Source organism: Rana temporaria, chromosome 4 (assembly GCF_905171775.1).
Source record: "Rana temporaria chromosome 4, aRanTem1.1, whole genome shotgun sequence".
NCBI lineage: Eukaryota > Metazoa > Chordata > Amphibia > Anura > Ranidae > Rana > Rana temporaria.
This window is the reverse complement of record NC_053492.1, coordinates 80,103,570-80,118,492: the sequence shown is the minus strand read 5'-3', so window position 1 is coordinate 80,118,492 and position 14,923 is coordinate 80,103,570. Positions and strand designations below refer to the sequence as shown.

General features: G+C 44.9%; 1 protein-coding gene across 4 annotated transcripts in view; it reads right to left on the bottom strand.

The window, feature by feature from the left end:
- Positions 1-14,923, bottom strand: part of LPIN1 (lipin 1) — a 275,839-nt gene that overhangs the window by 77,217 nt on the left and 183,699 nt on the right. For all 4 annotated transcript variants that reach the window (XM_040348571.1, XM_040348572.1, XM_040348573.1 and 1 more), the window contains exons 8-10: positions 12,923-13,016; positions 10,328-10,518; positions 2,880-2,973 (exon numbers count right to left, since the gene is read on the bottom strand). In XM_040348571.1, coding sequence (XP_040204505.1) covers positions 2,880-2,973; positions 10,328-10,518; positions 12,923-13,016 — 379 coding nt within the window. The remainder of the gene's footprint in view (positions 1-2,879; positions 2,974-10,327; positions 10,519-12,922; positions 13,017-14,923) is intronic.

Genomic DNA, 14,923 nt, shown 5'->3' with positions numbered 1-14,923 from the left:
TACACAAATCGATCGATGAATGTACATCCCAGGTGCCCATACATGGATTGAAATTTGGATGGTCCCTGCTGAACCAGACAAATTTTAATACATGTATGGCTGTCTGGAGGGATCATATACAACCTTGACATGCATTGATGATTCATTTAGAATGGGCTACAAATGCACACAAAGCTATGGCAAATGAACATGATCCATTTTCTTCAACACTGTCCACAGCAAGTGCATTAATGTTCGCTGCAGCATCAGTGTGTTGGCTTTTACTCTATTAGTGCGATTGGTTGCTATTCAGAATGGCACCATTTAAAATGAATGGCACCACAACGTAATATATTGCAGTACATATATTCCAGTAATGCGTAGTATAACACAAGTAACTACAAAAGGCCCCTATAGCAGCACAGTGGTTTGTTGGTAGACAATGTGATCTTGTGGCACTGGGATTCTGGGTGCGGGTCCCAACAGGGACTTTATCTGAACACATTTCCTGTAAGTTTTTCTTAATGCATTTACACAAAATCGGCCACCATCCACAACAATCAAAGTCTGTGTGTATATGACAGTGGCAGCGGCACTGCATTCTACTGTAGTATGGAGTTGCGACTGATGGAAAAGGTACAAATGTACAATATAAAGCTCTGTGGAATTATTCAGCATTATAAGGTTCTTTAATGTAAATTAATAATACATCCGGTTCATAGTTACTTTGTACAATTTTTTATTTATTAGTTATTAAATATTCATATAGCTCAGCTAATTCCACAATGCTTTGCAAAGTACATAACCCATTCATAAGAATACGCCCTGCCCCCAAAACGCCCCATGTCTGTCTGGATTTTCTAACTATGCTTTCACAGTCTAACAACCCAAAGGGGTTGATTTACCAAGCAATCTGACTTTGTTCACCTAGAAAAATATCCACTAAAAATCGAATGGTGGTAAATAAGGTGGACCTGTGTTCACTTCGAAATATTCAATCATGTAGAAGGGAAATGACAAAAAATGACAAGCACAAGATTGGTTGATTAAAAACAAGTCTACGTCTATTTTCTAAGCTCAGTGAACAGTGTCCTTGCCAACGAAACCCCAATCCACATGATTAAGCTCCGGGGGCAGAGCAAAACGTGTAGGGGGACGTAGCCTGGTCGGAGTCCAGGCTGAGGTTGCCACTCCACTCGTTCAAGTAGGACACCCTGGATGTGCGGCTTCCAGGGTTCACCCTTTTTTCCTTAAAGCGGAGTTCCAACCACAATTAGCATTTTTTAAATGTCCTTTCATCCTGCGTTTTTATAATATAAATCCGGTCACTTACTATTTTACAATCCGCCACCGATCTGCATAGTTATTCAAAAAAGATAGTTTATAAAACTATATCTACACCGTTGTCATTTTGCTTGTGGGGATTGTGAAGCCTACAGGCACTTACTTTTTTTTTTTTTTTTTAGTCGTAAGCTACAGTTTAAAGCAACATTTTTTTTTGATGCAACCTCCACTTTAAGCCACTACATTAGCCAGGACAGGTTGAATCCCATGGCAGCACTCTAACAGCAGTTACAGATGCACTGTCTGTACATCCCCCCGGCCATTGAGCCAAAATGGCACACAGATACTTTCCAGGTCAACGAAACCCCAATGTCTGTTCAATGTCAGGTTTAATGACTGCAACCTATAGTGGATCTTAAAGATCTCTCAATGGCTCTTAGAATCTGTGACACGTTGCAGCATTGCCGCTTGCCAAATGTGAAGTCAATGGGATCGAGCTGTAACTGTAAGCTGACCATTGCAATGAAAAATCCCCCTTCGGATTAGAAAAAAAGCAGACTTTCAGGAGGGGGCAGTACCAACTCCCAAACCTTTGCAAACCACCTCTGAAAAGCAATCAACCACTGATTGCAGGAGCAGTACATTTCACTGCCATTGTAAGGGATTTCTTATTGTGCATGTGAGTGGTGTGTGGCTGACAGACTAGGTTCTGCAGGGATGTTCTGTGAGCATGTCAGTGCATTGTGTAATTGAGTGATAAATATATCCCATGCAAAGGCTCCATTCACACCTGTTCGCATGTTGAATCCCGCTATTCAACCCGTGATTTCAAATTGCTGTAAAATGTGATGCCATTACTTTTAATGGCACCACAATTGTACCTCAATTTTTGCGCAATCGCAATCAAAAAGGAACATGAGCTTCTTCTCAGCGACAGCGTTACACGTTGGGATTGGCTGCGATTGCAGTGCGATTTTCCGTATGACAATCGCGGCAAAATCACAGTGCAATTGAAGTGCCTTAGAAGTAATTAGGTTGCTAACACGTAGTGCGTTTTGCAGAGAGGTGAAACTGCGGGCAGAATCGCGGCAATTACGCCTGCTATCAGGTGTGAATGGAACCTAAAACCATTTATTCAATGAATACAGCAAAACATATTAAAGTATTACTAAAGACAAAACTTTTTTTTATTTATTTTTTTAGTTATAGAGGGATTAGAACATCTGTCAGTCTTTATTGCAGTCTGTGCCTCCATTTGGGAGATTCACCCTCTCTATATGTCCTATTTATTGTTATTATTGAAAGTAAAAGAAAATCCCCAGAAAAGTAATAGAGGGGAAATCTTTCAATGGGGACACTAGTTCTGGTGACCTGGGTGGCCCCAATGGATTGCCTAAATTTGCAAAGATTTCCTCTCACTTCCTGTTTTGGGACAGGAAGTGAAGGGAAATCTCCACAATGGGAAAGATATGGCAAAAGAATAACTAACAGAGGTTATGACCCTCCTTTACTCCATCCAAAATGAAAAAAAAAAAAGTTCTGCCTATAGTTCTACTTTATAAATAACTAAATACAAGCTCTACAACAGAAAACAGCTGGACTGAACCGGCACATACTTGTTTCCGATCTTAACAACAAGGTTGGGATCATCAATGATGGACGGATTGTCCACAAATTGCTGGTATGTTACAACTTGCTCCAAGAACTGCTCTGTAAGAAAGAAGATAAGATATCTATAAGATATACTGAGCTTAGTGTCTCTATTTCCCCGGAGGAAGTGGGGAAAGGATGATCTGAAAGGGGCACATTTAATACAGTCATATGTTCTCTGCGTCTTTTTACAATCTTTAGCCAGATTTCAATTGTCCTGTGAATGGTTTACAAATAAAACCCACAGACACAGCTTAAAGCGGAGTTCCACCCATATAATTTACTTTACAGAAATAAACATCATAATCCTTCAGCAACAACAATTGGACATTTTTTAATTTTTTTTTACTCACCCCTTCTTCACTGTTGCTATGGGGTCTCTAGTATTCTGCCTCTTCAGCTCTGCGGCGATTTACGTCATTTCCCTCAGCGCCTGTGCTCGCTAGGGCTCCTGGGAAATGTATGTCATTCTTTCCTAGGAGTGAGTGGGCAGCGCCAAGGGCTCTCATTGATACGATGTGTGCTTACTGTGCATGCGCGAGAACGGGCGGTGCATACTGGGTATTCAGCAGCACTGTAAACCCAAACGGGCGGTGCATGCTGGGTATTCAGCAGCACCGTAAACCCGGAAGTTTATGCTTGTCAGCTTTGCCTGCCCACAAGCAAGATGGGAATATAAGGTTAGTGTTTTAATAAAATAGGAACAAAAGCGGCGCAATTTAGTAGCCTAATAATTGTAAAATTAGCATGCTATGATTGTAACACATGGATTAAAAAAAAAAAAAATGATATATGTGGTTGGAACTCTGCTTTAAATTGTATTAGAGATGTAACTTAGAGACATGGGTTATTTTATGTAAAGATACAGTACAATGTACGCAAATAAGAAAAATATAAAGTAAGCAATACACTGGAAAAAATATATTAAATAAAATTAGAAAAAAATAATAAAGAATAATAAGTGTGTGTATATATATATATATATATATATATATATATATATATTTATATATATATACACATATATATATATATATACACACACATATATATATATATATATATATATATATATATATATATATATATATATATATATATATATATATATATATATATATATATATATACACATATACACACACACACACAGTTGTGATCATAAGTTTACATACCCTGGCAGAATTTATGATTTCTCGTCCATTTTTTCAGCGAATATGAATGATAACACAAAAACTTTTCTTTCACTCATGGTTAGTGTTTGGTTGAAGCCATTTATTATCAATCAACTGTGTTTACGCTTTTTAAATCATAATGACTGCAGACACTACCGAAATGACCCTGATCCAAAGTTTACATACCCTGGTGATTTTGGCCTGATAACATGCACACACATTGACACAAAAGGGGTTTGAATGGCTATTAAAGGTAACCATCCTCACCTGTGATCTGTTTGCTTGTAATTAGTGTGTGTGTATAAAAGGTCAATGAGTTTCTGGACTCCTGACAGACCCTTGCATCTTTCATCCAGTGCTGCACTGACGTTTCTGGATTCTGAAAGCAAAAGATCTGTCAAAGGATCTGCGGGAAAAGGTAGTTGAACTGTATAAAACGGGAAAGGGATATAAAAAGATATCCAAGGAATTGAGAATGCCAATCATCAGTGTTCAAACTCTAATCAAGAAGTGGAAAATTAGGGGTTCTGTTAAAACCAAACCACGGTCAGGTAGACCAACTGAAATTTCAACTGCCAGGAAAATTGTTCGGGATGCAAAGAAAAACACACCAATAACTTCCAAGTGAAATACAGGACTCTCTGAAAACATGTGGTGTGGCAGTTTCAAGATGCACAATAAGGAGGCACTTGAAGAAAGATGGGCTGCATAGTCGAGTCACCAGAATAAAGCCATTACTACGCAAATGCCACAAAGAATCCCACTTGCAATACATCAAACAGTACAGAGACAAGCCTCAAACCTTCTGGTACAAAGTCATTTAGAGTGATCAGACCAAAATGTAGCTTTTTGGCACAACCATAAACGCTACATTTGGAGAGAAGTCAACAAGGCCTATGATTAAAGGTACACCATTCCTACTGTGAAACATGGAGGTGGATGTGTGAGCTACAAAGGCTTCAGGAAATATGGTCAAAATTGATGGCAAGATGAATGCAATATGTCATAGGTGTCAAACACAAGGCCCGCGGGCCGAATCCAGCCCTCCAGGCCATTTCATGTGGCCCTCACAACTCTCCTGCAGCTGCTGGAGCGCTCCAGCCCTCCTCTGGTCCTACTCCAGACCCTTACTTTCTGCTTTCAAGCAATGCATCCAGCTTCTTCCCAGCAGCAGCATAAGGAAAGGGGGGTGAACTGTGATGTAATGGAAAGTGGGGGACTCAACTTCTGATGGTGGGTGGCTCTTGACATCTAATGTAAAGGAGAGGGGATGCGCTGGACATCTAATCTTACAGATACATCCGGCCCTTTTGAGTGTAATCATAATGCTGATGCGGCTCATGATGAAATTGAGTTAGACACCCCTGTAGTATGTTATCAAAAAATACTGGAGAAACATTTGCATTCCTCAGCCAGGAAGCTACACATGGGACGTACTTGGACATTCCAACATGACAATTTTTCAAAACACAAGGCCAAGTGGACCTGTCATTGGCTACAGCAGAATAAAGTGAAGGTTCTGGAGTGGCCATCTCAATCTCCTGACCTCAATATCATTGAGCCACTCTGGGGAGATCTCAAACATGCAGTTCATGCAAGACTGCCCGAGAATTTACAGGAACTGGAGACTTTTTTCCAAGAGGAATGCTTTACGACCTGAGAAGATAAAGAGCCTCATCCACAAATACCACAAAAGATTCAAGCTGTCATTGATGTTAAAGGGGGTAATATACAGTAGGTGCACGCGATATTGTGTCAATCTCGCTCCCTTTCTCGGCGAGATTGAGCACCTACAAGCCCCATCGCGGGAGCCAGCGCCGAGCTGGCTTGCCGCGATAGAGACAAAGCCGTCATAGAAGCGACGGGAGATCCGACTTGGATTCCCGCCAATTCTAAACGTGTGCGGCGTTTGTTATGAATCCTGAGGGGGAAGTCCCCGCCGGATTTTAAATAAAAATCCGGCATGGGTTCCCCCCTCAGGAGCATACCGGGCCCTTAGGTCTGTTATGGGTTGTAAGGAGAGCCCCCCCTACGCCGAAAAAACGGCGTAGGGGGTCCCCCTACAATCCATACCAGACCCATATCCAAAGCACGCTACCCGGCCGGCCAGGAAAGGAGTGGGGACGAGCGAGCTCCCCCCCCCCTCCTGAGCCGTACCAGGCTGCATGCCCTCAACATGGGGGGGTTGGGTGCTCTGGGGCAGGGGGGCGCACTGCGGGCCCCCCCACCCCAGAGCACCCTGTCCCCATGTTGATGAGGACAGGACCTCTTCCCGACAACCCTTGCCGTTGGTTGTCGGGGTATGCGGGCGGGGGCTTATCGGAATCTGGGAGTCCCCATTAATAAGGGGGCCCCCAGATACCGGCCCCCCACCCTAAGTGAATGGATATGGGGTACATCGTACCCCTACCCATTCACCTGGAGGAAAAATGTTAAAGTCAATAAACACAACACAAGAGTTTTTTTTAAATAATTTATTAGTCTGCTCCGGAGGCCGCCCCCTGTCTTCTTTAGCTCTGTTTACCAGGGGGGGGCTTCTTCTTTGACGTCTTCGGGTGGGGGCCGCTCTTCGCCGCCGTCCGGTTCTCTTCCACCGCCGGGGGGGGTCGCTTTTATAAAAGCGCCCACTCCTCGGCGGGTTTCCTCCGACGTCTTCGGCGGGGGGTGGTGTGCTTCTTCTTCTTCCGCTATCCGGGGGGGTCTTCTTCGGCTATCCGGGGGGTCTTCTTCACTCTCCGGGGGTCTTCTGCTATGTTCGCCGCTCTCCGCTGTTGACTCGGCGCACCCCGGTTCTTCCTCCAGCTGTCCGGTGCCTTCTCCTTCAGCGCTGAACGTCTATCTTCTTCCGTGCTGTGACGTATTCTTCTTCCGGGCTGTGACGTCATCTTCTTCTCTTCTCCAGAAGGAGAAGAAGATGTACAGCACGAAAGAAGAAGGCACCGGACAGCGAGAGGAAGAACCGGGGTGCGCCGAGTCAACAGCGGAGAGCGGCGAACATAGAAGGAGACCCCCGGAGAGTTGAGAAGACCCCCCGGATAGCGGAGAAGACCCGTCGGGATAGCGGAAGAAGAAGCCCCCCCGCCGAAGACGCCGGAGGAAACCCGCCGGGGGGTGGGGGCTTTTTTAAAAGCAACCCCCCCCCCGGCGGTGGAAGAGAACCAGACGGCGGCCCCCACCCACCCGAAGACGTCAAAGAAGAAGCTCCCCCTGGTAAAAGAGCTAATAAAGAAGACAGGGGGAGCCTCCGGAGCAGAAAAATAAATTATTTTAAAAACCCTTGTGTGGTGTGTTTATTAACTTTGACATTTTTCCTACAGGTGAATGGTTAGGGGTACGATGTACCCCATATCCATTCACTTAGGGTGGGGGGCCGGTATCTGGGGGCCCCCTTATTAAAGGGGGCTCCCAGATTCCGATAAGCCTCCCGCCCGCATACCCCGACAACCAACGGCCAGGGTTGTCGGGAAGGGGCCCTGTCCTCATCAACATGGGGACAGGGTGCTCTGAGGTGGGGGGGCCGCAGTGCGCCCCCCTGCCCCAGAGAACCCAACCCCCCCATGTTGAGGGCATGCAGCCTGGTACGGCTCAGGAGGGGGGCGCTCGCTCGTCCCCACTCCCTTCCTGGCCGGCCGGGTAGCGTGCTTTGGATACGGGTCTGGTATGGATTGTAGGGGGACCTCCTACGCCGTTTTTTTCGGCGTAGGGGGGCTCTCCTTACAACTCATAACAGACCTAAGGGCCCGGTATGCTCCTGAGGGGGAACCCATGCCGGATTTTTATTTAAAATCCGGCGGGGACTTCCCCCTCGGGATTCATAACAAACGCCGCACACGTGTAGAATTGGCGGGAATCCAAGTCGGATCTCCCGTCGCTTCTATGACGCGCTTGCTGGGATGTGCTGTCACTATTCCAGTGAGTGCGAGATGTCGGCGAGATCTCGGCACCATGTCGCCGAGAATCAGCGCGATGCTGTCGTGCTAAAAACACAATATCACAAACACCTACTGTATGCTATTAAGAACTGGGGTATGTAAACTTTTGTTCAGGGTAGTTTCTGTTGTGATTATGATATAAAAAGAGTAAACACAGTGGACTGATAATAAACACTAACCATGAGTGAAAGAAAAGTTTTTGTGTTATCATTCATATTCCCTGAAAACTGGCCAGGGTATGTAAACTTACGAGCACAACTGTGTATGGTGTATGTGTATATTTTATATATATATATATATATATATCCAAACACACACATTTATATGTATATATATATATATATATATATATATATATATATATATATATATATATATATATATATATATAAATCATATCATTATCCTCATGACTACTAAAGTCTACAGATGCCAACATTTTTTAGACAGCTCTTGTGTAGAAGTCACCTCCAGCAAGATCCTCATACAGTAGTACCTCTGTGTTGCAGTGTGAAGTCTTTTATTGGAACAGACATACTGAACACAAACAGATGGCATACAAGCCGTTGGCACTAGAGGCGGCTGGCGTTATTTCTGATGAGGAAGTTTTAATGAAATTCACAAAGTACACTGCAAGATTGTAGAACAATGTGCTATAAATATTTTAGTCACACATTTATGAAGAACATCAAGCTGGAAAACAAAGATGGGAACAGGCTTCTACAGAAAATGTTGGTGAAGCCAGGCACAAGGCTGGAGCCCGTTCTGCTCATCAGAACCTAGCCTGGGACCTGCCAATGTAAGCACTAAATGGAAGTCATCTATGGGGGACAACAAATATGGCCAAAGCAGACCATCAAGGGAACTTCACACTAAAGGGGAGGTTCCGCATTATGCGCCCCCCCCTTATTTCTAACATTTTACTATGGGGGGGCGGGGGCAGGTACCTAGTTTTTTCAGGTACCTGCTCCCACTTCCACCAGAAGTCGCCTCCATCCCCTAAACCACAACTTTCTGGGACACATGACAGGTCCCAGGAGACTACAGGACCACTCACGCATGCACAGTGGGAAGCCGGCTTTGAAGCCACAAGAAGTCACGTCCGGCTTCCCACACTAAACATTCCAGTGCCGGGGACCTGAAGACCCGTGAAGAACTAGCCTGGGTGAGCTCAGCGCTGGATCTCTAGACAGGCAAGTTTCCTAATATTAAAAGTCAGCAGCTACAGTACTTGTATTTTTCTTAACCCTTAGGCACAGTATGCAAACATGCGGCCTCTCGGTGGGTGGGCCTTGGCGCCGAGAGGCTGCATATTTGTGCACCAATTTTCAGACATACTTGTACTGAGAGCGCACGCCCTGTGCATTTCTGACACAGTTACCGGCGGCTAACAGAATCATGTGACTGCCGTGCTGGCGGTCACATGATCGTAAACCCCACCCCCCTTCCCGGCGGCTAACGGAATCATGTGAATGCCGTGCTGGCGGTCACATGTTCGTAAACTCCACCCCCCTTCCCGGCGGCTAACGGAATCAGGTGAATGCCGTGCTGGCGGTCACATTATCGTAAACCCCACCCTCCTTCCCGGCGGCTAACGGAATCATGTGAATGCCGTGCTGGCGGTCACATGATCGTAAACTCCACCCCCCTTCCCGGCGGCTAACGGAATCAGGTGAATGCCCTGCTGGCGGTCACATGATCGTAAACCCCACCCCCCTTCCCGGCATCTGAAATCCCCTAAAGTGCCAAAAGAAGGGGCCAGCGCAAAGGGGCTAAACCTGGCTGAACCGCTTTTTACAAAAATATCAGAAAACTGCATTAAAAGTGCCAAAAAAATCCAATAAGTGCTAAAGGACAGTTGCTTGGCAGTAAGTGGACATTGTAGCATGGCTTCCTCACCCTTCTGCTGGTCATACACTATACAATCTGATTGTACAATTTCTATACCATGTCCTTTAGAGTTACTAAAACTATTATAAGGACCAACCTACACAAGTTATTTATTTTGTATCAAATCGGACAGGCCCTTACACTACATAGCTGATGGTAGATCTAAAGAAGATTGTACAATCAGACTGTATAATGTGTGGCCAGCTTTACAGCCTGATCACAGTTGCAATTGCTGAAACCATTCTTTCTGTTTTCACATCATCTGTGTCTACTTGTTAATATACTGGGAGAACATTGAACTTCACGCACACAGAGATCTATTAATAAAAAATTCTTACATTTTTCTTTTTGCTGTATTTCAGAAAGTAAAGACGATTTTCATATTTGCCTAAAAGTTCATAAGCTCTAAAAACGTACCTTTTGTCAGTTCTTTGTTGTCATTGAGGCCGCCACATAATGATATAGCAATAGAAGGCAGATCTCGAATCCCATCAGAGATGCTTTCTACCCCGCTGTCCACCCCAGAGCTTCCCACAGACTGCGGTGACTGGTTGGCGGAACGGACACCATTTTCTGCTGCGATTTTCCCTGGTGCAGGCGGGTCACCACTGAAAGGATACAAAGAAAAAAAAAAAAACAAGCAGTTACAGCGGATGAAATATTCAAACTACTAAGGCTACTTTCACACTGAAGCAGCGGGTCTGTTAGCGGTAAAATGCCGCTAGTTTTAGCGGCGCTTTACCACTGTTAGAGCGGTGCTTTTGGCGCCTCTATCGGGGGGCTTTTAGCCCCCCAGAAGGGGTTAAAAGTGCCCGCTTATCGCTTTTAAATCGCTTTTTTAGGCGCTTTGAAAGAGACACCCATTAATTTTAATAGGGCAGGGGCGTTTGAGGAACAGTACAACGCACTGCGCCAGCATTTTTTTTCCCATCCTGCAAGTGCACCGCCCCAGTATGAAAGCACTCAGGCAGTTAAGCTGTGATAATGTCATTGCCTTATTGGAGCCCATCAGATATAAGCTAAAAAAATTTAAAATGATAATATATATATATTTATATAATAAAACAAAAATAAATAAAGTGGTTGTAAACCTCAGACATGAAATATGAACAAAGCACATTCCTCTATATAGTGGACTAAGTGGCCCAGATCCACAAAGGAGTTACGCTGGCGTATCTATTGATACGCCGCGTAACTTCTAGGTTGCTCCGGCGTATCTTTGTTTTGTATCCACAAAACAAGATACGCCTGAAGCTGGGCTAGATCCGACTGGCGTACGTCTTAGTACGCCGTCGGATCTAAGGTGCATATTTACGCTGGCCGCTAGGTGGCGTTTCCGTCAATTTCCGCGTCGAGTATGCAAATTAGCTAGATACGGCGATCCATGAACATACATCCGGCCGGCGCATTTTTTAACGTCGTTTCCGTAAGCCTTTTTTCGGCGTATAGTTACCCCTGCTATATGAGGCGTATCCTATGTTAAGTATGGCCGTCGTTCCCGCGTCGAATTTTGAAAATTGTACGTCGTTTGCGTAAGTCGTTCGCGAAAAGGGCTTTGCGTAGAATGACGTTCACGACGTAAGCATTGGCTTGTTGCGGGTTAATTTCGAGCATGCGCACTGGGATACCCCCACGGACGGCGCATGCGCATGCGCCGTTCAGAAAAAAACGTCATTTACGTCAGGTCAAGTAAAATTAACATAAAACACGCCCACATCCTGGCCCAGTGTCATTTCTGTCTGCTGCTTCATTCCTTTGCTATCAGCACAAGTCACTTCTGACAAGTTTTTCTGACACCAAGAGAAAAAGGGTGACAGTGGAGGGAGCTCCAGCAGACTGACTACCTGAGTGTTCCCTCCAATCAGCGCTCAGGGCTCTCCTCACTGAACTCTGCAGAGATTAACTTCAGCTCTCCGCACCCTTTTTTTGAACTCTCAGACAAGCTTTATAAATTCTGGACTTTGAATGGATTTAAAGAAGAGAAGACTGTAAATAAACAGGTACAACTTGAGTAGGAGGATTTGCTTCATCTCTGTGTATCACCTGAGGCCAGTCACTTCACTGGGGATATGTAAGGGACTACAACCACTTTAAATATGTTAAAACACGATTATAAACTTATCTCTAGAACATAATTCCTTTGATGCAAAAAAATAGTACCAACATACGTTACTAGGCAAGGTTCCTTTTAAGAAACAGTGCCAGGTAACAAGTGAAACCAATCAGTGAGCTCGTAACACTCTCCAAAAAACTACAATCAGGAAAAATAATTTGCCTAATCTGTATTCTCTGTTGGCAGAATCCAGAAAGCATGTTGCAGGTTCACTGGCAGTGTGTTTCCTGAACCTGGTATTGGATGGGAGAAACTGAGGTGAATGGAGGAATCTGACAGATTTTGTTTTTCTCCACCCTGGGCACATTCCTGCAACAAAAATACAAAAACTGACAGTTCCAGTCAGAGTTGCTGTACTAACAGTCCGAGGTTAGTACAGCAATCTCCCCTGCTGAGCTATTGTGTTCTGACAGGGGGGCCCCACCCCCACGCCAGAACACTCCAGTCAGCGCCCTATACCATTGGCTAAGAGCGCTGATCGGGAGCCGGTTGGCTGCTGGTTTTCCAGAATGCTCGTCCGACAGAAGTCAGCCGTTTGGACTGCCATACACACGAGCCAAATGTTGGCTGTTTTTCATTAAACCAGCCGATGTCTCCCGACATTCGGCCCGTGTGTATGGCTTTACTGTAACAGCCAGAAACCTGATATCAGGCTTGCAGTGTATACATTGTACATAGATTGTTGACATGAGGAGGTGTCACAAGTCCAAAAAGAGCAGGCAGGAGGCGGGGCAGTGGCACCAAGCTCAGGCTCTGATACATGTTGCAGTGAAGCCAAAGGGTACATCTCGTGTGTGTCACAAGAGCATGGGAATTCACACGCAAAACAATTCCCCTGTATGTGTTATCTGTGGGTTTCACGGAGGTTGAAAATGAAAAGTATAAGGAAGGTCAAGTACCTTTTTGGGAAATACAATGCAGCAAGTTCAGGATCCATGCAGGTGATGTCATCTAAATAGACACCATCCGCTCCAAGATGTCTGCTCCGTTTATCTGGAATAGAGAACATATAGAAGTGGGAGATTAGTACATACTGTATACAACATTGTAATACATTCCCTAGTACATATACTGTAGATCGATTGGAGGAAAGCACTCACATGGCCACATCCCTATGAAAGTTAGATATATAAAAAAAGAAAAGGGGGAGGAGTTAGAGAATGTTTACAGCTAGAATTATTGCTCTCGCTCTGACGATCGCGGTGATAACTCACATGTGTGATTTGAACACCGTTTACATATGCGGGCGCGACTTCTGTATGCGTTTTCTTTGCTGCGCAAGCTCGCGGGGATGGGGGTGCTTTAAATTATTTTTTTTTTCTTATTTATTTTTGTAATATAAAATTGTGTTTTTAAAAAAAAAAAATGTGTTGATCACTTTTATTGCTGTCACAAGGAATGTAAACATCCCTTGTTACAGTAATAGGTGGTGACAGGTACTCTTTATGGAGGGATCGGGCTTCCAAAAGACCCCCAATCTCTCCTTTGCACTGGCAGCCGAGTAAACCGGAAGTGACGTTGTGACGTTGCTTCCGTGTTTACATTGAAGAGACTGTATCAAAGCCATTTGCGGCTTCGTTCCAGTCTGTGGCTAGGCACTGGAGGCGGCGGATCGTAGATTGTGTCTCCCGGTGGGAGGGGAGGCCCGGTAAGCGTGATGGAGGAAGCGAGAGGGGGGGGATGTCCCCTCCCGCTTCCTCCTGCTTAATAGTAAATGGTTCTCTTCATGGTAGAAATTTGTAAAATGGATGAAAAAAAATGGAAAAAGCCTAAAAAAGGAGCTTTAACCACTTAAAGGGGAGTTCCAGCCATTTGTATGTTTATTAAAAGTCAGCAGCAACAAAAAGTGTAGCTGCTGGCTTTTAATAAACAGGCACTTACCTGCTACAGCGTTCCAGCGACGCGCCGGCCGGGGCTCCGCTCCTCTCCCCCCCTCCCCGGCCGGCGTCTTCATCTTCAGTGTGGGCACCCGGCCGTGACAGCTTTCGGCTTCACGGCCGGGCACCCACTGCGCATGCGCAAGCGGCACTGCGCATGCGCGAGCGGCGCGGCGCTGCGCCGTGTAATTGGCCAGGAGATCGCCTAGGACCTGTGACGTGTCCTAGGCGATCGCCTACAGCAGCCACTTCCTGAAGGCGATTAAGCTTAGTCGCCTACAGGAAGGAGGAAGTGGGACAGGAAGTCCCACTCGTGCTGAAGCCCCCACTCCCCCCCCAAAAAAATTACATGCCAAATGTGGCATGTAAGGGGGAGAGGAGTGGGTTAAGAGGAAGTTCCAAATTTGGGTGGAACTCCTCTTTAAGCCCCGGACCATTTGGCTGGCCAAAGACCAGGCCACTTTTTGTGATTCTGCACTGCGTCGCTTTAACTGACAATTGCGCGGTCGTGCGACGTTGGTTCCCAAACAAAATTGAGGTCCTTTTTTCCCACAAATAGAGCTTTCTTTTAGTGGTATTTGATCACCTCTGTGGTTTTTTTTTTTGCGCTATAAACAAAACTAGAGCGACATTTGTGAAAAAAATATTTTTTACTTTTTGCTATAATAAATATCCCCCAAAAATATATATAAAAAATGTTTTCCCCACAGTTTAGGCCGATACGTATTCTTCTACATATTTTTTGTAAAAAAAAAACAAAAAAACAATAAGCATTTATTGATTGGTTTGCGCAAAAGATATAGCATCTACAAAATAGGGGATAGTTGGCATTTTTATTATTATTTTTTTTACTAGTAATGGCAGCGATCATGGATTTTTATCGTGACCGCGACATTATGGCGGACACATCGGACACTTTTGACGCCATTTTGGGACCATTGTCATTGATACAGCGATCAGTGCTATAAAAATGCACAGATTGCTGTAAAAATGTCACTGGCAGTGAAGTGGTTAACCACTAGG